We start from the raw sequence: 23,909 nt of genomic DNA on the forward strand, positions 1-23,909 counted from the left end.
TTATTAGTGTGGTTCTGCTTTAAAATAAGTGTTTTTTCCAATAATTGATTAACTGCTTAAAAATAAATTATCATTCCCAGAATAGGGCTGGATTTGGCGACAATGCCCAAATCAATTCTCAATTCTCCGATACTAAAAAAAGTCGGGACTCATTCTCAATTCTTTGGTGAATGCCATTATGGAAGGCAGTTACAGTATTTGGTATCGGTTATAATATTTGGGGCTCTGTCATCTTTTGTGGATCTATCCTAACTATGCTATTACCGATTCTTTGCAATCTCTTTTGTGAACCTCTCCTTTCTTTTCTCTTATCATTTTATGGTGGATTGAAATTTTGTTTTTCTACTTCTGTTGGTGATTTTTCACCTTTGTTTGATTGCAGAAGTTCTTTTATTCTCCTACATTATATTTTGTTCTTCATAAGAAATTATATTTAGGTTTTGATTGACGTTTTTAGCAAGTCTATGCACTTGTATCAATTTCTTGAATGAATGAAATATGTTTTAAGCCTAAAAAATAAATCGGGACTCTTTTTTCTTGTTGATTCATTGGCTACACAACGGGAATTATCCATTTTGATCATCACAGCTGTACATTAGGCTGTGTTTGGTTGCAGTACAATTTTATTTATACTGGTATTAATGCATAAGAGTGTAAATAAAAAGAATGCAAATTTTGGTTTAATTTTATTTTGGGTTTAAGATATTTTGTTTAAATTTTTTGCTTTACATACTGCAACCAAACAAAACAAGGTAAGATTTAAAAAAAAATAAACTATAATTTGTATTAAAATAATTTATATTACTATGATTTTGCATCAATGGAAATAAATTTGTACTACAACTAAACACAACCTACCATAAAGGATTAGGGAGATTTTTCTCGCTACAAAGGCTGTTATATGTTGTGAAGGTTGTTAGACCCTTTTTGATCCCAAATCTCTCTTCCAAGTTCCAATGACCCAGATATCCTACCAACTGAGCCACTAATGTTGTGTTTGGTATCATTGCAAAATTTTCATAAAATATCGGATTTATTAATAGAAATTGACGTGAAAGATGAATTGTCAAGTTACATAAAGTGTCATTTCAACTGAAAGTATGAATGTGGAGAGTGATTGTTGCTGTTTAGAGTTTCAAATAATTAATAAGATCAATTTGCATTAATAAATCCAATGTTTCCTAAAGTCATTAAAGCCAAACACAATCCAAAAAAGCGGAACTCGACGTCTGGTCTCCGCTGCTGACCCCAGTTGAGAACTTGAGATATAAAATCTCCGAAACGGGACTCAGTCAGTGTAAAAAGCCCGTTCAAACCGTCATCATAACCTTCCATTGGGAATATCTTCGAGTATAGATGTACAGAGAGATATTCCTGATGAATCCTTGCACTTGCACTGACCGAAGCCGATCTCAAAATGTCCTCGACAAGTTACTAGGAGAAAGTAGTAAAATATGTGGATAGAAAGGGCAAACTCTTGCGTGGACGTGGACATTATGATAATCGTGGAGCTTTAACTCAACTTCTGTGGCATTAAAAGCTACTAATAGCAGCTTTAAAGTCCATTGGAGGCATTATTGTTATTATTCGCCGTGAATACGTATCTTTCTTGTTAACAGTGGTTGCCAGATGCCCATTTACGAAATATCTGCTTTTGAGAGAGAGAGAGAGATAATGGTATCGTCTCTTGGATCTATTGCACCAATCGCTCGACTTTTATGGTGGGGTAAGGAAGAAGCATCGCATCCCTAACCGTTGGATCAGGATCTCTTTCTTTTTTTTAGTTGTCAAGACAAGAGGTAAGAGATTTCTTGTGCCAAGAAAACTTCCAAACATTCTCCCTTTTATTGTTATTTGTTGGTCCTAAGTCCTAACTCCTAACCTAGGAGGTCTCCCGAGGTCGAATGGTCAGGATCATTTGATCATAAGGACATTTTGGCCAAGGGGCCTACAGACGCTTCTGCATGCGTGCCACCGCGCAACAGTGTAAAATATGTACTCTGGGGTCTGAGTCTGATTGTCTGAAGCTGCGCTTAGGTAGGACCTACCTAAACAACCAGAGTCAGAGAAAATATTTGAAATGACAAATCAGCCCTTTCTTCTCTTAAATGACCATAAAGCCCCTCCGCTCTGCTCATTACAGGCCCCGTACTCCATTGCTTTTTTATTACTTAGCTTTTTCCTCTGCTCCAGGACAAGACGGTCAATCAAAAGAAAACACCGGAGCTCCGCTGCCATTGGTGGTGAACTGATGCCTGGTGGAGAGTGGAACTCACTACTCAGATGGGTCTCAGGAGACCTGCCCCTGCCACAACCGTTACATTATAACGTCCGTCCTCAGATCACAGCCACACATTTTTCATCTCATCAATTTCTCGCTTCGATTCAATCACGATATTTTTAACCAGATCACCAGATTTGGTTTCGAAAACCTGACCCACAAAAGCAACCATCTGCAGAAGTACCAAAAGATCCTCCGTGTTATCTACACGTGAATAACCATGATTCCTGAATAGAGAAGCAGTAAGGGTAGTTTTGGAAGAAAAAAGCTAAGATCGTATTTTGGGCAGTTAACCTTTATTTTCTTTTCGACGTAATTTATTTTTTTATTGATTTATTTTAATATAATATACAGGGTGGTTTATTACCTTATTGGGTTCTGAGTCTGTGTAACAGAAAGAAAAAAACCAAAAAAAAGAAAATTAATAAAGGAAAAAGGCACTGTATACGGTGGCAGAAGAAAACCCAGGAGGGAGAAAGAGAGAGAGAGAAATACTTCTAAGAACAAGCCACATAAAATTGAAAAAATAAAAAAAGGAAAATGTTTACGGGGGGAGAGAGAGAGATGGTAAGGGTAAGGGCACTTTATCACCTTTTTTATGTTGCACGCATCCATGGCAGAACAGAGAAGGGTACAGAGTACTGCTACGACACAAGAGGGTAGAAGAGAAGTGAAGAGAAGAACAAAGGAGGGTTAGAGAGGGATAGAAAGAAAGAAAGAAAGGAAACAAATAGAGAGGAAATGGAACTGGCGGAGAAGGATTGAGAAATAACTTAGAAGATAGAGAAGAAGAAGAAGAATAAGAAGAGGAGAACAGCGGTTTGTGTCTGGTGAAATGGGTTTCTTCGGGTGCATGCATCTAACAAGTGGAGGTGGGGTTGAAGTCCGACTGAACAGCGATCTCAGGCCTTCCAAATATGTTGATATTTTCTGTTAATGGCTGACAAATTTGTTTCGACAACCTACTCGTGTAGCTGTCTTTGAATATTATCTGAAAGCCCATTCTGCCGTGCTCTTCTGTTCTGTTCTTCCTTTGTATGCATCTGGGTCTTCTTTTAGTTTTTCTGGAGACTTTTGGTTTCTAGGTATTTTTGATTTTTAGATGAGGGGAATGCCCTTTAATTTGCAGGGGAAGGGGGTGTTGGAAGTTGCAGAGATTTCTTCGATATCAGGAGCGAAGTGGAAGAAGGAAGCTACCTGTTTGGGCAACGAGCCTACCTCGGTTCTGGATACGAGAAGAAGCCCAAGCCCCCCTACATCTACCTCAACCCTGTCTTCTTCCTTGGGCGGAGGCTGCGGCTCAACCGACACAGCCGGCGTGGCGGCGGTTTCCGACAACCCTCCACAGAAATGGCCGCCTACCCAGCAGCAAGAGGACAGCTCGGCTGCAGTAGCTGAGTCCGGCAGCTGCGTTGGGGGTGGTGTTGGTGGTTCCCGGAAGGACGAATGGACTTCGGAGCTTCAGCCGATTCCGACTGCGCTAGAGATTGTTAGCGGCGGTGCTACCGGAGCGGAAAAATGTGGACTCGGAATGGAAGATTGGGAGAGCGTGTTGTCCGAATCTGCGGCCTCGCCAAGCCAAGAACAGTCTCTCCTCCGATGGATCATGGGCGATGTGGACGACCCAACTTCGGGTTTGAAGCACTTATTGCAGGGTGGGGGTTCTTCAGAGTTCGAAGGCAATGCCGGGGGATTTGGGATCGTCGACCAAGGCTTTGGGTTCGAATCTATTGGGGCAGGCGCTTCTTTGAGCGGTAACGTCATGGGTACCATTAATCCTTCTCTGGCATTTCCTGGTTCTGTTTTTCCGCCAAACAACAATAGCAATAGCAACAGCAACAATCAAAATGGAAGGGTTGGTTCAGTGACTTCAGTCCCAAATGCATCTCCTCTTCCTAATTACAAGGTTCCTTGTTTTGCGTCGAATAACAACGGTACCCCTCCCAACCCCATTTTCCCTCCTTCAGCTAACAATCTTCCTCTCCCTATTTCTTTTCCTCCTGGCGTGTTTTATCCGCAGCAGCAACATCAACAACCACCGCAGCTTGAACCTGCTGATGAAAAGCCTCAGCTTTTCAATCCGCAACTGCTGATGAATCAGCAACAAGCCCATCATCCTCAGAATCCGCCTTTCCTTGTGCCGTTGTCGTATGCCCAGCAGGAGCAGCACCTCCTCCTCCCTCCCCAACCGAAGCGCCCCCACTCGGCCATCGACCCAAGCTGCCAGATCCCCCCCAAGGTTCCATTTGCCGATTCGGGTCAAGAACTTTTCCTGCGAAGGCAACAGCTGCAACAGCAGCAGCAACAACAAGAACAACAAGGTTTCCCTCAGCTCCAGTTACTTCCTCCTCATCTTCAACAAAGGCCGACGACGATGGCGACAAAGCCGAAGGTGGTGGGTACAGGCGATGAAGTGGCCCATCAGCAGCAGCAGGCATTGGTCGACCAGCTCTTCAAGGCCGCCGAGCTGGTCGAGGCCGGGAACTCGGTACACGCGCGAGGGATATTGGCGCGGCTCAATCACCAGCTCTCCCCAGTAGGAAAGCCCCTCCAAAGGGCTGCTTTCTACTTCAAGGAGGCCCTGCAACTGCTCCTCCTTACCAGCAACAACACGGCCACCTCTCCTTCCCCGAGGAACTCTACCCACTTCGATGTTGTTCTCAAGATTGGCGCCTACAAGGCCTTCTCCGAGATATCTCCTCTCCTGCAATTTGCGAATTTCACTTGCAACCAGGCTCTTCTTGAAGCACTTGATCGCTCTGATCGAATCCACATAATTGACTTTGATATTGGAATTGGTGGACAATGGGCTTCCTTCATGCAGGAGCTTGCATCCAAGCCTGGTGGTGCCCCTTCTTTGAAGATTACCGCCTTCACATCCCCTACTTCCCACGACCAACTAGAGCTTCGTCTCACTAGGGAGAACCTGACCCATTTCGCTAACGATCTCGGCATCGCATTCGATCTTGACATCGTGAACCTTGATTCATTTGACCCAGCTTCCTGGTCACTGGCACCTCTTCATGTGTCGGACAGCGAGGCAGTTGCAGTGAACCTTCCCGTCGGGTCCTCCGTGACTCAACTATCCTCTGTCCCCTCCCTCCTACGCTTTGTGAAACAACTCTCCCCAAAAATTGTGGTCTCTGTTGACCGAGGATGCGACCGCAGTGACCTCCCCTTCTCACACCACTTCCTCTATTCCCTTCAGTCATTCTCAATTTTGCTGGATTCTCTTGATGCTGTAAACGTTAACTCAGATGCCGTCCACAAGATCGAGAAGTTCTTATTCCAGCCAAGAATTGAGGGCATTGTACTGGGGCGACAACGTGCCCCTGAAAAGATGCTACCTTGGAGGAACGTATTCGCTTCAGCTGGGTTCTCGCCCGTGCCGTTCACTAATTTCACTGAGACTCAGGCTGAATGCCTGGTGAAGAGGCTTCATGTTAGGGGATTCCACGTGGAAAAACGCCAGGCTTCTCTCATTCTCTGCTGGCAGCGTGGGGAACTGGTCTCGGCATCAGCTTGGAGGTGCTGAGGAGCGACATTTTTTACAGGCAGGAAGGTCGGTTTTACCAAATTCGTTTTCGTTATCAAGGTGCCACGAACCTATTATTCTACTCTTTAATCTTAATAAATCTTCAATTACGAGGGTGGCGCCTGTTCTCTGATATCCTTCCTGCGTAATTATCGTCTTCTCATTGTCTCTGTGGTCTTAGACAGATTATTTCTGAGTAAAGCAAAACATTGAGAAACTGCAACTTCTAGTACAGTTTTTATTTTTTCTTTCTTTCAGTCTCTATTTTGGACATGGGTATTGCCGCTAAGGTGTTTTAATGTTTATGGTGAGAACTGAGAAGTAGTTCTTTTAACATGGTGGTGGTTTGTTGTACACTTGACAACAAGGCAAAAACAGAAATGGAAATGGATGGAAGAATTGACCCCCCCCCAACATGTTTGTTTAGCTTATTTATTTTGGGTGATAAATGTGCCAAGTTCTTTTGTTTTTATCAGTTCTTCTTAGTTTTCTGTTAATTGATTCTGATCTCTTACACTACCTTCTATTTGATGATGGATTTCTCCGTGGCAATTACTTGTCTTGCTAATATAGATGTTGGTTTCTTCTGGTACTTTAATTTGCGATTGCAGTTTCCCTCCATATTTGCTGGTGTTAGCTTTAGATAGTTCCTTGTTCTTTCCAGAGAATAATATAGAGAAAATTTTACCTATGCTGATGATTTGAAAATTTACAATTAATTTTCTTATGCGGCTTGTTCTCTCTTGTTGAGTTCGTTTATGGTGCAGTCAGATGGATGCTTTGCAATTTTACTTCTTGGGCTCTGAAAGTATACTGTGTTAGAATTTGGATATTGGTTTTTCTGTTAATGATTTTTTTCTAGTAATTGCTTCTTGCTTTTGTCTCAGTTTGGTTGCTGGTTCTGTTAGAAGTTTCAAGAACATACTAGTTTGATGCTATATATTGCTGATACTGCACTCTGCCTCCCTCCCTCTCCCTCTGAATCAAACAATTGTTCTAGGTCTTGGGCCATAATATAGAGTAGAGGCGCCATTAATTTCTTTTCTCCAGGTGTTTTTTTTCTGCTCCATGGTCGGATATTCGAGCATAGTCAAATTGTTGGGGTATCCATTGTCTTGAGAACTAGATGATTGCCTTCACAAAGTGTTCATGTGAGAAATTAGTTCTGTTAGTATGCTCGAGGTTGGTCTTGATCCCAATTTTGTTGCTTTTCAACTTTGAGAAACCGGTTCTGTTTCATTTATTGGGATCTCGTGTTTGATTGAAGAACTCATTTTGATGCTTATCCTGTTCATACTTGTGTCTCTACTAAACACTTGGCCTTGATAATCTGTCTAGGAAGTTTTGTTCCTTGTTAAATGATCGTCATCTCTGGAACCCAACATTGAAACCTTTGAGGATTAACACAAATAGAAATAGAATAAAGAGACTGCCTTTAAATCGAGGTTGGAAACTATAAGCAGCAGCCCTTTGAGACGATCAAATCCAGACCCTTCTACTAATCACATCTGTTGGAAATTGTCTTGTAATCAGATGTTTATGATGACCCAGTTCCAGTTGTCAAATCTTGGTTTATGGACATTAATATAACCTTCAAGAACTAAACCCATCTCTCTCTCTCTCTGTGCAACTATGATTTGTAACGCGTAACACGCTTTGTTAGTTTGTTGTTTGTGGAGTTCTTATTAATTTGTCAATGAAGGTGGGGTCAGTGGATGATATGTGGTCCTCTCGCCTCTGCGTACTGTGGAACATAATATTTGTTTATGCATTCTAAGCTGCTAACAATTGTACTATTGTACATTGAATCTGCTATTGGTGTGGATAGTTTTAATACCTCTCCAATCAATCCACATGCCTCATGTTCGATTGGACCTCCACATGATTAGTTTAAGCTTCATTTCTTTTTCTTCACCTCATTGGCCTCCATTTCTTTATCACCAAACATAAATTTAATGTGGAGACCATGTTGCAGGTGGGAATAGAAGTCTATAATCTATACAACATTCATTAATATGTAGAAAATAAAATACATTAGAAATTTTTTGGGTGATTTAAAAATTGCATGAGAACATGCCGAGTATGGACAAAGACGATGATCAATCATATCTTATTCTGCTTTCTTTCTTTTCTTTCTTTCAAAAAGAAAGCAAATTTAACACGTCGGTACCCTTGAAAACGATCCTCTAAAAATCCCTGCAAACAACAACCTCGATAATGGTGGGATTTTATATTTGCTTCTGGGCATAATTAATTCAAATTGAAGCCCCTAAGCTTCTTTAATCCTCTTGGTTTAGTCTGCGATTCTAAGGTTTCTATCTGTTTTTGTTTTTGCATTAACTGGGCTTTTCTTTTTTTGTTTAGTGTTTTTTTGGGAGGGAGAAGGTGGGTAAGAATAACTATAAGATTGGATAAGGAGTGTGGAGAAGGTAGAAACCCCCTACCCCCAATAAAATCTAAATTGAAATTATTGAGGGGGGTTTTGTTGTATCTTTGTTTTTAATGGCGATGAGGTCAGTCAGTCTCTAATGTAGATGGTGACAGGATTTCTTTATGGGCAGGGTAGCCCACTCAAGTGTTTTTGTGAGGGTGGTGGGTTTCAACTTTTGTGTAAAGCCCTTGTATACAACAGAAACTGTGACCACTGACCACCATGGGTAATTGGGTATGGGGGGTGTTTGTTGATTGTTGTAGGTGCCCAAGTGATCCGGACCATCCAATAGATTTGTTTGGCCCACTTCTTGTTGCTTTCTATGAATTGAGACGTTCTACGTCCTCCTGATCATCACATCATCTTACCTGATCTAACATCATTTCTCTTTTTCTAAATCATGTTTGACCCATCCAACTTAGATGGGGGCCACACATGACACACCTCTTCAATGGTTCAGATCAAATTCGATTGTGATGTAACACGACCCCTTACACCCCTTCCCATGGAAATGGAAGGCGTGTCTGACTAGCTTTCTTTGCAATATCTCTCATTTCATAAATTTCTCTGGCTGAGTGACAGAGTGAGGGCCAAGGCTAATTGTATAGACAAATGGATAGACTGATGTCTGAACTCTGATGGATTGGGATTGGATCATCCCAATTCCTACCAACCGATATTTCGGATCCCCACGGCCCACAGGGTGGAAAATCGTAAATATGTGGCGGGTTTCTACCAGGTCCATATCGACCGTACACGTGGCGTATGCAGGGGATGGGACCCACTACCGATCCCCAAACCAGAATTGGAGGACCGTGTTTCATGAAGAGGGTGTGTACGTCTCTCATCTGTTGCAGCTGTTATTGGGCAGTGAGAAGAAAATGACAAGAGATCTCGCCCACTAAACACCCCAAGTTGTTGGTGGTCACCCACGGAATGGTTGGTCACAATCAAGTAGTATGCCACGTGTACGGTAGCTGCAGGGAGGATGGGCCCACATGGCTTGAAATTCCCCACATGTGTCCAAGCATGACGTGATACGTCCAAACTGTGACCCAAGTCCGTACCCTTTGGGCATTGTGACTTACAACCTCTGGTGGGGTTGGGGGCCTGGGGGGTGTATGAAACTATAATGTCACCGGTCTCACCGGAAAGGGGAGACCCACCAAAGCACTTAAAGTCAGCTTACGGGTTTGGAACTTTGTAGGCAGGACCCGATCGGATCTAGCCAATTTAAGGGCTGTCCAATACTAGGACACCCCTCCTCATTGCCCCACAGGGCAGGACTAAACAGCCCTCCAAAGAGTACGAGAGGATCTCTAAAATCTATGCATGCTTGTGAGCGTGGCTGCCCCACTTACAGGCATGAACAGTTGTAGTCCTCTCATGCACGAGTAACACAAAACAAGACAGTTCATGAAATGTTGAGGAGGACCAGAGAGGAGGAGAGGGACACAGGGCATCCCCATTCCCCAATCAAACCATCCCTCCAATTGTCCAAAGTGTCCCTTGTAAAGATTGCAACCATTCAATCCACGGAGATAGGTTTGAGTCAGTGCAAGGCCGTTCGAATACCGTTTGAACAGCTTTTACAGCCTTGCATTGGGCACTTCTGTGCTTTATTTCATGGGGAGATATTCTCGATACAAGGCTATAATGGGTGTTCAAACGGGCTTTGCATCGACTGAATCCGGTTTCCAATCCATGACCCTTTCGGATTTTCATGGGCAGTTTTATTAATTTTCGACAGAGAGAAAAGGACATTTGATTGGATGCTCCACCCGGGTTTTGGGTATGGCCCAAACCATGGTTGCATGCTATTGTCGAATGCGTCTTGTGACTTGTGACTGGAGGTTGAAATTTGTAACCCAGATTGGAATTGCCTTTGACTGTTGGCCTAGCTGGCCCGGAGAATGCGGCAAGTTAGCCTTAGCCAGGCCCCTTTTATTGCAAATATGCTTCTTGAATTGCGTCGGTGGCGGGTCATTTCTGGTCGAGTCCGAAAATTGTCAATCGGGATTGGGTTATAATTTATACAATACTCAGACATGACAGGGACCAACCAGCCAAAACCCGGAAACTAGATGTTTTGGTGGATCGGGTCAGTACTAGTCATCCTAGTTCTGAGGTTATATTTTGTTGAATATTTGATTAGATTAATTAGATTAATGAATGAGAAAGAGAAGATAAAGCCTGAAAGTCATATAACCGACCCCAGAAGATAAAGGGAACTTGGGTACTATCGATTACATCAGCAATGAATGTAATGAATGAGAAATCATTAGTGAGAAATCATTTAAAGGGGCCTGGCTAATGAGAAATCAAGGAACACTTGGGTACTAATGAATGAGAAATCTAATGAATTAGATTAATGAATGATTTCTCATTCTGTTTAATTAGATTAGTGAGAAATCATTTAAGCGTTCATAATCTAACAATCGATATATTGGGTACTAAACAGAACAGAATGTAATGACAAAACATGATTCATATAACCGACCCCATATGATTGACTTAAACGACGAAGACGACGATGATTTTGATCTTCTCGGGCCTCGTAGAAAAGTTGAAACATCTCTCCCGGTACTCCAGTGTTCCTTGATACCAAGCTTAAAGAGTCAAAATGCATATCAACTCTCAATTATTAACTCAAAGCCGTGCTTGCCCAGAATTTCTTGGAAGTTTCTTATTTGATATAATTGCTGATGTAATATCATATATTAATTTTCTAGCTATCCTCTTCCCATTTGTTCTTTTTGTACAGTAGTGTAAAGTTAAATCGATAGAGAAAGACAAACAGCTTGGTGGGGTTCAGGAGACCCCATAAGGATAAAAAGAGAGACAACCTAATACATTGCCCATTTCTTTGTGCAATGTCAGGTCTTTCCATAAATAACTATTCAGCTCCTTCAGTTTTTCTAATCATCTTGACTGTCTTGTTTAATCTACTTGCATGAAGGAAATAATGCTCCACTCTCTCTCTCTCTAATCTGCTATCAGTAAGTCGTGAATTCACATATGCACCCCACACCATATCTCACCGTATATTGAGAACATCTCCCATTGAGAACTTCGGGATATGTTCCCAATACACGCGCAGATGTGCTCTGTTTGGCGGGTTATCTGCTTTAGCCTCTTTAAATAGTTAGTTTATCAGGATCACTTCAAAACATCTGAACCAGGCTAGCTGCATCTTCAGCTTAACCCCTCCAGACGGACTCTAGTTTGAGGCCTGAATGCCTGATTAAAGAGTTGCAGTAGTCAAGCCAGCTCTCAATTGAGCATTTTAATCTCATTGAAACATAAAAGTTGTAGCCAAAAGGTAAAAGTCTTGTAAAGTCTCTCTACATAGTAACTTTAGACTGTACTGACCTAACTAATTCATCACGATGGTACAGCCATGATTAATAAACCCAAGGTGCTGCTTTCCAAGGGTTTGTATTGTTTCCATCTTCATGTTGTTTACAGTTCACTTAGTACATCAAATGCAATGCTTTTGTACCCGAAACCCAAGATTCATGATTCTGTCCGATTTGGGTTCTTTTTCATTATACAAGATACACACTCTCTCTCTCTCTCCCTCTGTCAGAAATCAACTCGATTTGATTCTCGCTTTTTCCGTCCATTATTTCAATCGCCTTCTCATTTTGTTATGTGTATCAGTCTTACAGTCTATGGGCCGGATAGGGTGGGGGATTGCCTTGTTTTTCTTGCAAAACTCAATTTGTTTTTCTTTCAACTTTTAACTGTCATGTTTTCTTTTCGGTTTTGCTTTGAGATTCCTATTTCCAGACTTGGGAAGGTTCTGAGATACTCAGTTAGAGTTGAAGCTTTTGTGACCCCAGAAACAAGGTTCCCTTTTGGCTCTTCTCCATTTCGAGTTCAACTTTGTGGATTGTGTCCCCCAAGTTTCAAGCTTCAACTAGACACGGTTTGAGAATTGCAAGCACCGATGATCCTAACCATGGGATTGGGATTGATAAGTCCAGGCACATCTGCACTGTAAAAATTGGATACTATTTACAGAATAATATGTACAAGTATGTTTCTGAAAACAAAAACAACTATTGATGTGGTAGTTGTTTTGGTTTTGAAAAACAAAATCATAGACATTGGCAAACACCCCCTAAATGAACTTATCTATACTACTAAAAAAATGAATTAGTTAATTTAGTTTGCACTGGCTTGGACTTTTTACTGGACATAAAATACCCCTCTATCTTGGTTTTAAAAATACATAAAACAATGCGGCTCTATTGAATGAGACACTCTTTCTATTGTTCAAACCTTGATGGGAGAGAATTCATCCTCCTTGTCAAACTCATACCTTGATTGCCGATTGCGGAGCCTTATTTCAATCCATCCACCAATGCGTTCTCAAGTTTGTACCATGCAATATTTAAAAAATCGACTCGGAGTCTGAACCGTTTTTGTCTCTGGGTCGTGGGTCACCAGTTCAACCGGACTAGTCAAATGGTTCTTGACCTAATCAACGGTTTTGACCGTCTGGTGGGTCTTGACCGAATTGGACCCAAAATCCTGGCCAGGTGACAGTTCAATCGATCAGATCAACGGTGGGTTGCAAACATTGGTACCATGTTCCTATGATAGAATTGCACATGACTTAGTTGGTGTGTGGTATGATTTTCATTTATTTGAAAAACGGTGCCAGTTCATCGTCATTGATGGAGGCCCACCACAAGGCCCATCTCACCCCTAGGGGCGGCAACTCCTAGGATGAGGTTAAGATAAGAAGACTCTTCCAAGATTATGAAGATAAAGCAAGACTCTTCCAAGATTATCCAGAAATCAAGATCAGAATTCCAACAAGACTCCAAGAAGCATCAAGATTAGCAAGATAATCCAAGATTCATACATCAAGGGAGATCGAACGGTGGAGATCAAACCAAGAAGAGTTCGATCCTATCAGATTAGATATTTAGATCTATCCTAGTTGTTATTTCCTAATTCTTTTACAATTTCTAAATGTATTATAAATACTGCTATTTTCCCATAATTATTCATCAATTCATACTTCATATTTTCAGAATTTCTTCAAGTTCTCTTCTTTGAGTTTTCGCCACCTTTTCTCTCTCCTAGAGAAATCGGTGTTAGTCACTAGGAATTAGCGAACGCCCGGTGCTTGCATAGCTAGCTTCGGTGTCCATTGCTTCCACGCTGCGTCAAGTAGTATCAGAACAGGGAGTTCGCCCAATCAGATGGCCAACCAAGACGGTAGCAGTCGCAACCCACCCCGTGACGGTGATCAGGGGTTACAAGCTGTTTGGAGAGCGATTGAAGAACAGCGCACGGCCACACGTAACATCGAACATCAGTTGGCAGAGGTGACTGGACAACTGTGAACCTTGTTACGGGAGGTTGTTCCACGAAACTGGGAAAATCCACAACAGATCGAAGGAGACGACCACGACAGACCACCCGTCATTACTGCGTCCCGACGTCCAGTTCTTGACGACGACAGTGATGATGATTTCGAGTTTGGTGGTGCTCTAGTTCTTCCCGACAACGACAGAAACGACAGAAATTGGCACAATCAAGGTAATTTCAATCCCCGTAGGAATAATGATGAATTTAAACTCAACGTAGATATTCCTACTTTTAGTGGAGATCTTGGCATAGAGGACTTCTAGATTGGATCACAGAAGTCAATAGATTCTTTGAGTACATGGAGATACCAGAGGAACGAAGGGTAAAACTGGTAGCTTTCCGATTAAAGGGAGGTGCATATGTTTGGTGGGAACGCCTGAGAGAGGCCCGGATTAGAGAAGGAAGGGGTCATGTTCGAACCTGGAGGCGCATGAAACAACTCATAAGAGGTGGATTTTTACCCCCAGATTATGAACAATACATGTTCGAATCTTACAAACGGTGTGCGCAGGGTTCTCGTAGTGTTAATGAATATACATCTGAATTTTTGAGATTAGCCGAAAGAAATCAATTATCTGAAAGTGATAACCAGCAGACAACCCGTTATCTAAGCGGTTTGAGACCGTCCATCAGATATAAAATTGGTGTACAGATGGTTCTTAGTATGCAGGAAGCAAGGAACCTGGCTCTAAAAGCAGAATTAATGTTCCAAGACAAGGCACGCTGTGATAATTACCGCCGGTACAGCGGGAGCGACAACAGACCGGCAACTGTCGACAGGAACAAATCAGTCCCGATAGTACAACCCTCTCACCCGGCAAGCACAAGTAACGCTGGTAAGGCTACTACAGGGGGACATACTCAAGGTAATCCTTCCAACCCTCCTAAACCCAGTAACCCTTATGCAAGGCCTGCTTCTATTAAATGCTTTAAATGTAATGAGGTTGGACATAGATCCAGTGACTGTCCCAGGAGGAAGGTAGTTAATATGGTTGAAAGGGAGGAGGAAGAAGATATTGAGGAGGAGGTATACTATGGCCCTAATGGGGAGGATGAAGAGGGTCCATATGAACATGAAGAGTATACCTGTGTTGTGAGAAAATTAATGCTGTCCCAGAAAAATAAAGATAATTCTCAAAGGCACAAATTGTTCCGTACTAGATGTACTGTCAAGGGAAAATTATTTGATAGTGGCAGTCAAGAAAATATTATTTGCAGGGGTGTCATACAAATGTTATAGTTACTTCCTGGAAAACATCCAAACCCATATACAATTGGGTGGATCATGGAAGGAGGCGGCGTATGTGTGGAGGAGCGCTGCAAGGTACCTTTTTGTATTGGTAAGTACCATGATGAAGTATATTGTGATATTGTAGATATGGATGCTTGTCATATTTTGTTAGGGAGGCCTTGGCAATTTGATACAGATGCAAGGCACATGGGTACAAAGAATACCTACCAACTTGAAAAAGAGGGTATACGTTATACTTTGTTACCCATGGCTAAAAAGAACATTACAAAGGCCCCAAAAGCACATGAGAAAAATTTCCTTACCATTACCCATCATCATGTTGAATTTGTAAAAGAATGTAAGGATACTCGTGAGGTACATTTGTTAGTAGTAAAGGGAGAAAATGTTAATGATGAAAATAAAATTCCAGTGGAAGTGCAGGGACTACTTGATGAATTCCATGATGTAGTTTCAGAGGAATTACCAATGGACTCCCTCCCATGAGAGATATACAGCACCATATTGATTTTGTTCCAGGTGATAGTCTATTTAACTTCCCACATTACAGGATGAGTCCTAAAGAAAATGAAATATTTTGGGAAAAGGTAGAAGAATTATTGAAGAAGGGACACATTCAAGTCAGTATGAGTCTTTGTGCAGTACCAGCTTTGCTAACACCTAAGAATGATGGCAGTTGGAGAATGTGTGTCGACAGCAGGGCCATTAACAAAATTACTATTGGGTACAAATTCCCCATTCCTAGGCTGGACGACATGCTGGATCAGCTTAATGGAGCTATAGTTTTCTCAAAGATTGATCTCAGGAGTGGATATCATCATATCAGGATCCGTCCCGGAGATGAATGGAAGACAACCTTCAAGACTAGAGATGGCTTGTTCGAGTGGTTAGTCATGCCCTTTGGACTAACCAATGCACCCAACACATTCATGAGGTTGATGAACCAGGTATTGCGCCCCTTCATTGGTAGATTTGTGGTAGTCTATTTTGTTGATATTTTGATATACAACAAATCTATCACTGAGCATGTGGGACATATTAGGGAGGTCTTGAAAACATTGAGGGAAAATAAATTATATGCTAATTTGAAGAAATGCATCTTTATGAGTGATAATTTATTATTCCTGGGATTTATTATAAGCAAGGATGGTGTAAAAGTAGATGAAGAAAAAGTGAAAGCCATTAGGAAGTGGCCGATCCCATCCACTGTCACAGATGTCAGGCGTTTTCATGGGTTGGCAACCTTCTATAGGCGCTTTATTAAGAATTTTAATAGTATCATGGCTCCCATTACTGAATGTTTGAAAAAAGGAAAATTTCAATGGGGAGAAGAACAAGAACAGAGTTTTGCCCTCATAAAAGAAAAAAGTTATGTACTGCTCCTGTTCTTGCTTTACCAAATTTTAATAAATTATTTGAAGTTGAATGTGATGCCAGTGGAGTTGGCATAGGGGCTGTATTGTCCCAAGAAAAGAGACCCATTGCTTTCTTCAATGAAAAATTATGTGAAGCTAGGAGAAAGTGGTCTACTTATGACAAGGAGTTTTATGCTGTAGTTAGAGCCCTGAAGACTTGGGAACGCTATTTAATTGCAAAAGAATTTGTTCTCTACACTGACCATCAGGCCCTAAAATATCTTAGTGGGCAAAAGCAATTAAGAAGTGATTTGCATGCTAGATGGGTTGCCTTCCTAGACAAGTTCCCATATAAAATTGTGTATAAGGCAGGACAGCAAAATAAAGTGGCTGATGCACTTAACAGGCGTGTAGCTCTCATCAAGACCCTCAGTGTTGACATTGTGGGTTTTGAGTGCCTAAAAGACTTATATGCGCAGGATGAAGACTTCCAATAGGTATGGGAGAAATGTGTGAATAAGCAGCCAGCAGAGGACTTCTTTATTTATGATGAGTTTCTTATGAAAGGAGAACAGCTGTGTATCCCTTGCACCTCCCTCCGCGAAAAGATCATCAGGGATTTGCATGGGGGTGGATTAGCAGGACACCTGGGAAGGGATAAAACAGTAGAAGCAGTTAAGGGGCGATATTATTGGCCGGAGTTAAGAAAGGACGTGTCTACCATTGTAAGCAGGTGTTATGTTTGACAGCTAAGGGACAAACCCAGAACACAGGTCTCTACATGCCCCTACCCGTTCCTACTGCTATATGGGAAGACCTATCCATGGATTTTGTGCTAGGTTTGCCAAAAACCCAAAGGAACATGAACTCCGTTTTCGTGGTGGTTGATAGATTCTCAAAAATGGCTCACTTCCTCCCATGCAAGAAAACAACAGATGCATCCGCTACGGCCAAATTGTTTTTCAGGGAGATTGTTCGCTTGCATGAGGTACCCAAGACCATCACATCAGATCGTGACACACGGTTCCTCAATCACTTTTGGATGACCCTGTGGAGGTTGTTTGATTCATCACTTAATTTCAGCAGTACAACCCATCCGCAGACAGATGGACAGACAGAAGTGGTAAACTGGACCTTAGGGAATTTAATTCGCAGCATATGTCGGGAGAGGCCAAAATAGTGGTACTTCGCCATAGCCCAGGCCGAGTTCGCCTATAACAATGCAGTGCACAATTCTACAGGCAGATCCCCATTCTCCATCGTATACATGAAGGTCCCTAACCATGCACTGGATTTAGTGAAGCTACCCAGAGTACCTGGCGCCAGTATCTCAGCAGAACAAATCCAGTCCGTCCAAGAGGCCGTGAAGCAGAAGATAGAGCAATCCAACGCCAAGTACAAGATGGCCGCAGACAAGCACCGCCGACCTCAAGTGTTTGATGTAGGTGATGAGGTCATGGTCTTTTTAAGGAAGGAAAGAATTCCCGTAGGTACTTACAACAAGTTGAAGCCTCAGAAGTATGGTCCATACAAGATCGTGAAGAAGATTAATGATAATGCCTATGTAGTGGACCTACCAGATCATATGGGTATCCAAGACCTTCAACGTTGCTGACCTTCACCGGTACCTGCCAGAAATAACACTTGCCTATCCTAGTCACGACTCAGGGTCGAGTTCTCTCCAAGTGGGGGAGAATGATGGAGGCCCATCACAAGGCCCATCTCACCCCTAGGGGTGGCAGCTCCTACGATAAGGTTAAGATAAGAAGACTCTTCCAAGATTATCAAGATAAAGCAAGACTCTTCCAAGATTATCCAGAAATCAAGATCAGAATTCTAACAAGACTCCAAGAAGCATCAAGATTAGCAAGATAATCCAAGATTCATACATCAAGGGAGATCAGATGGTGGAGATCAAACCAAGAAGAGTTCGATCCTATCAGATTAGATATTTGGATCTATCCTATTTGTTATTTCCTAGTTCTTTTACAATTTCTAAATGTATTATAAATACTGCTATTTTCCCAGAATTATTCATCAATTCATACTTCATATTTTCAGAATTTCTTCAAGTTCTCTTCTTTGAGTTTTCGCCACCTTTTCTCTCTCCTAGAGAAATCGGTGTTAGTCGCTAGGAATTAGCGAACGCCCGGTGCTTGCATAGCCAGCTCCGGTGTCCATTACTTCCACGCTGCGTTAGGTGGTATCAGAGCAGGGAGTTTGCCCAGTCAGATGGCCAGCCAAGACGGTAGCAGTCGCAACCCACCCCGTGACGGTGATCAGGGGTTACAAGCTGTTTGGAGAGCGATTGAAGAACAGCGCACAACCACACGTAACATCGAACATCAGTTGGCAGAGGTGACTGAACAAGCCTGGTATTGTGCACCTTCTTTCATTGTGTAAGTTTTACAAGTTAATCTTGCTTTGAGCAGTTGAATGAAATTTTGCCTTTTGGCAAAAGAAAAAGTATCTTCCATTTTCTGTAAAACAACCCTGTTTCACACTTCTCACCAATTGGCCCTAGAAATAAAACGCATGCAAACTTCAATAAGTTGATTAGTTTTAATTTCTTGACTATTGGGTTTGGTTATGATAAACATGTTGAAAAAATGGGAATCCTACTAGTGCTGTCGAGTTCACATCTGCACCCTACAACATCCCACAACATATTCCTGCCGTGTATTAGAAACATTTCTCGATGATGTACTAAAATCGATGATATCATCATTGGGAGATGCTCCCAATACACAACAAGAATGTGCTGTGAGACTTTGTGGGGCACAGATGTAAACTCGATTCTCGCCCCAATGGCCCTTATAAAGATCATGGTGATAAGAAGATTCTTACATTGAAACAGGGTGAACCAACAGTCCAGTTTTCAGACGAGGTGATTCAAGAGTTTGTTTGAACCTCTTAGAATGCACTTATTGGGAAGTGCATCCATTGCATACCACCCTTATATGAGATCAAATATTTTTTGTATTAGTTTGACATTTTCATCTTCAAAACAACTTGGTACTCAACTCTTGATTCTTGTATGGTTTTGATTCGGGTTGTTGATGAGGATGAGTTCCTCAGGGTTTCGCTATGGGAATCAATCCACATTAAGGATGTTCCTTTTCATTTTTTTAAGTGGTCATTAGCATATTATCTTGGATTCTTGGTTATGAATCTTACCTAATTCCCATCAGGACTTCTTTTCCTCAACTTCATATTAATCTTAATAATGAATAATGATTCTTTCATCTGCAAATGGAGTGTAAATCCTGGTTCAGAGTAAATTTGCACTCTGGTTCACTTTTGTCTGTTTTTGGCAACATTACATTTATGCATTGACAAATGACAGACCAATGCATATTTACATTGATAATAAGATGTAAAAGTACATCAATAAAAAATAAATAAATTTGCGCTCAAGTGAGCTTTTGATAAAAAAAAGCATATGCTTTATTGGAATTCATGTTTGCATCAATTACAGCTAAAAATCTGTTTGGTAAGAAGGTAAATTTGTTAGTGCAAAAGTAACCCAATTTTGCAATTTATATGAACCGTTTTACACTCTACATATTTGCATTCACAGTTATTTGCATCATTTCCAAACACAGTCTAACTTGTTGGTAGAGTTTTGAAAATTGAAGCATTGGCCTTTATACTTACTGTATTATAGAGAGGCACACGTTTGTGTAGAAGTAGATCTTTTGAAAAAAACCCTCAAAGGTTGGGGATTGACAAAAATTTTAACGAGTTTTGGCAATTGAGATCATTTATGAGAGCTTCCCTGCTTATTACACTTTCTGTAAAAAGAAAGAGGGGAAAAGGCTGAAGAAAACCCTACGACATTGAACAAAGAGAATGCTCCCAAGGCTGCAACTAAAAACCAACAAAGGTGGTGACTATTTTCCAAATGTGCAACTAAATCAACCCGTGATGAAAGGCTAAATTTTCCTTGATCCATGGCGAATTAATGGTACTAGGAAGATTAAGAGATTGGAATTAGAGAAAATGTGCAATTTCTTTTTAATTGTTATCATTGATATGAGCCATTCTTGTGAAGAAAGATGATCACACTATTGAGAACTTGGTTAGAGATGCTTTATCCTAATAGAATAATGATTGGAATGAAGAATGGTGATGATGGGAAACAAGAGAAAGAAAAAGAACAAGTCCAACAGAGTTCACATCTCCGCCCCATAAGGGGCTGCCCCACAGTACATCCCTGCCGTATATTGAGAATATCTCCTGATGATGATACCAGAATCGATGATGTCATCATCGGGAGATGTTCCCAATATACGGCGGAGATGTGCTGTGGGGCAGAAATGTTAACCAAGTCCAACAAGGGTCGTTTAGAATAAATAAGGGTTACCGCCCTCAGTATTCTTCTTTACTTTTTCTGGTTTTATTTTTTTTCTTTTTGTTTTGAGCTCCAGTTCCTATTTTTGTTTCAAGGGTAAGGTTTCATCCCCCTCTTTTTTTATCATTAATACTTAAAAAAACTATTAATATGTTATATTTGGGTTTAAGTTAATTAACCTTCAAATATTTGTCGAATCGGTTTAATCTAATGAGGCCCTTTTCTATGAAAAAGTACTCTTTGTTGATCTGTATAGAATCTATAGAAGTATATTATAGGTCTTGGGAGGATTAAATGTAAACAAATATGGTTGGTCTTTCGATTGTACTAGTAAGTCCTGTTCGCTTTTTGGGAAGTTACTTATTCGGATAAATGTTTCCTAGGAAATACTTATTCAAGTAAATGAGTTTATCCATCTTTTTTTTTAATTTTCTAGGTAAATAAGATAATGTCCATTTTAGCCATAAAAACTATTATTAAAAGGGGTAATTTTATCCCATTCAAGTATTACCAATTTTCCTTCCAAGTGAGAAAATTACTTATTCACCTATGAGATTGGTATCACTTACTCAAGGAAAATAAATTTTCTATGGACTCCACATAAATTTAAAAAAAGAATATGGGTATCTTGGTCAAAAGGAAATAAAATCCCATTAACCAACTTCTCTCATCACAAAATCCGAAAAACAAACGGGCCCTAAATATTTTTTATGCTTGTATCTCATATGATGACGGATGAGCATGAGACAGACCAATGGAAGAATATCTTTTATGCCAACCATGGTTGATCATAAAACACAAGCCATCCACTTATGGGTGTTCCATATGTACTTTCCATTTATTAGATGTAACAAAATAGATCATGAAACCTTGGTTTTCCAAACCAGACCAGACCGGACGATTGGACCAAAAAACCGGGAACTGGTCATCTGACTGATTCCATTTTACCCCAAAACTGTCATTTTGGCCAAAAACCGTTGATTTGGCTAGCAAACCGCTGACCTAGGCATTCGAACCGTTCGAACCATCAGAACGGGCTATCTGTTTGGTTTGAACAATTAAACTATTTGACTCGAGAACTAGACCCTTAAACAGTTTATTGTTCGGTTCAATTTTAAAAACCTTACATGAAACTGTGAAAGGCCTGATCAACTATTCTCTCAATCACAATCACAATGATAGGTAGATTAAATCAATTTTACTATAAATATATTAATAGAGAAGAGGTCATTAAATATGAAGTGTCACCACACTTCGACTGGACCTCATGGTTGGACCGTTCGGACTGAAAAAAAGAATAGTTAAAATGGTTTTTGGTTGCATTTTAATCTTTTTATTTTTCTTTTCGAAGTGCAATGTAATAAATTCATTCGTCTTGGTAATTTAAGTCCTTGTGTACAATACTTAAAGAGGAAATCAGGACAAGAAGACCATGTACATGGTTTTATGGTTTTTGGTTGCTTGATTCTTGAAAACATTGACTTGATCAAATTTACCCCATATGCCTATATTAGGGGCACTAGGTTATTGACCAAGTCAATAGTTTTATGCATTCAAGAAGATTGGTGATGAAATAGACATGGAATCTTTGATGGATGATATTGATCAATTCAAGCTACTGATTCGACCACAAGTTAAAAAAAAAAAAAAGAAAAACACTAATAGAAACTAACGTCTTAAATATGATTGGACTTTGTATTCTTCTCTAGATGACGGGTTAACAGTTCAATTATTTGGTTCAAACAAGTCAACCTATAATGTCTATAATATCATATATTCATCATATTAAACAAAATATGTATAACAAATGTCAGTTGTTATTAATGGTGTTAATAGCTAAAAATACAAGTTCCTCAAAAATAAAGGCTCAAGTCTGATTGGATTGATGGTTCAACTAGTCAAGTTACTTAGTTGTTGACCAAGTCAATGGCATGTTTTGAAAGAAAAAAAGTGATTTAGTATGAATGGCTACAAATCCACTAATACACCATGCTTCAACTTAAGGGTGATCATTTTCACATGACCTGGCATAAAAGTTTCAGCCCAGGTTCTGTGTTTAGGTTCACCTGGTTTCCGTCTGCATAAGGCCCAAAAATTTTCTGGCCAGACCTGTCCCAATTGATTATCATCATCTCAAATTGCCACATACAATACACATACACATAACTGTAGAGTCAATTCAACTTCTATTGTTTTGCTAAATTTTTTTTTCTGATAATTATTGTTTGGCTAATTTAGGGCTGAAGCCAATTTTAGAGTATACTAAGCCTGGTGATTGCGTCACCCACTCGCATAATCCCCATTAAGACAGCCTGGTATGGTTGGTACAACTGGGCTCGGTTATTACAGCAAATTCTGATTCATCTGGTGTGATCTATGAAAAAAAAAAGGTGTTCATACATCAAAAATAAAAAGCCAGAAAAAGCGCATAGTCAACAATACAAACCATCTGATTCTTAAATCAGTGAAATTGTAATTGTTAGGATATGGGTATGGCCCACTTAATAAGGTGGCCTAGTCGTTCAAATTTAAGATCACAAACCCTACTCGGCCAATCCCTTTATCTGTAGTAAGGGACAAGTTTCCTTAAAGAAGCATGATTGGAAAAACAAAGCAAATTGTTACGTATATGGTCTTGGAACAAAGAGAATTTCCTTATCCACTGGATACGTTTGTGAAAATGCCAATGAGAGGTCGTTTTCAAGCTCGTGAGTCAGTCATCTACGTCTCAAGAGTCAAGAGCTTGTGGCAACCCTCGTGGAAATGTTGCAACCCAACCACTTCTGAGTAGTGACTTGTGAGCTGTGGATTAGTGCAACAAGATTGCGTCCGGGGATCGGAATAGACCCCCCTGGCTCTGAAAACTTCGGCTATCAATTTTGGTTCTGGCCAGATAGAACTATGATGAACACATAGCCATCCCCCCCCCCCATGAGTTTATGAATTAAAAGACAATACAATCAGTCATTCAGTTTAGGCAATTCAGCTGTTACTAAGAGGGGTGTCTGGTATCTGGTTGAATCTCCATTCTCCAGGGCTTAACTATAACACACACTTGCATCAGAACTGATCCATAGACCATCCATCAGCAGATCAACCAGGTTTAGTTCCCACTTCCCAGGTTGGCTGTATTTGGACCTGACCCAAGCAGAAGTTGTAGTCAACCCTGCCCATCTTTATTTGGACCAAGGTTTTTAAAATTAAACTGAACAGCGAACCGGCCCAGGGTTTGGTGAACAATCTGATCATTTGAACCGAACAGATGGCCCATTCTGACAAAAAAATAAAAAAATTGAAATGATAAAACCAGCCAAAC

At 40.8% G+C, this 23,909-nt stretch overlaps 1 protein-coding gene across 2 annotated transcripts; it reads left to right on the top strand.

Moving 5' to 3' along the window:
• The first annotated feature begins 2,728 nt into the window (after positions 1–2,728).
• Positions 2,729–6,230, top strand: LOC104598545 (scarecrow-like protein 6). Of its 2 annotated transcripts, XM_088889770.1 has the most exons (2): positions 2,729–3,316; positions 3,411–6,230. In XM_088889770.1, exon 2 carries the CDS (start codon positions 3,813–3,815, stop codon positions 5,814–5,816), a length of 2,004 nt encoding a protein of 667 aa, XP_088745896.1. In that variant the 5' UTR covers positions 2,729–3,316; positions 3,411–3,812; the 3' UTR covers positions 5,817–6,230. The 2 variants fall into 2 exon arrangements, with proteins under 2 accessions (XP_088745896.1, XP_010258971.1); XM_010260669.3 differs by having other exon boundaries at positions 2,835–6,230.
• The last annotated feature ends 17,679 nt before the right edge of the window (positions 6,231–23,909 follow it).

Source organism: Nelumbo nucifera, chromosome 6, assembly GCF_055504915.1.
Source record: "Nelumbo nucifera cultivar China Antique chromosome 6, China Antique-T2T, whole genome shotgun sequence".
Classification (NCBI taxonomy): domain Eukaryota; kingdom Viridiplantae; phylum Streptophyta; class Magnoliopsida; order Proteales; family Nelumbonaceae; genus Nelumbo; species Nelumbo nucifera.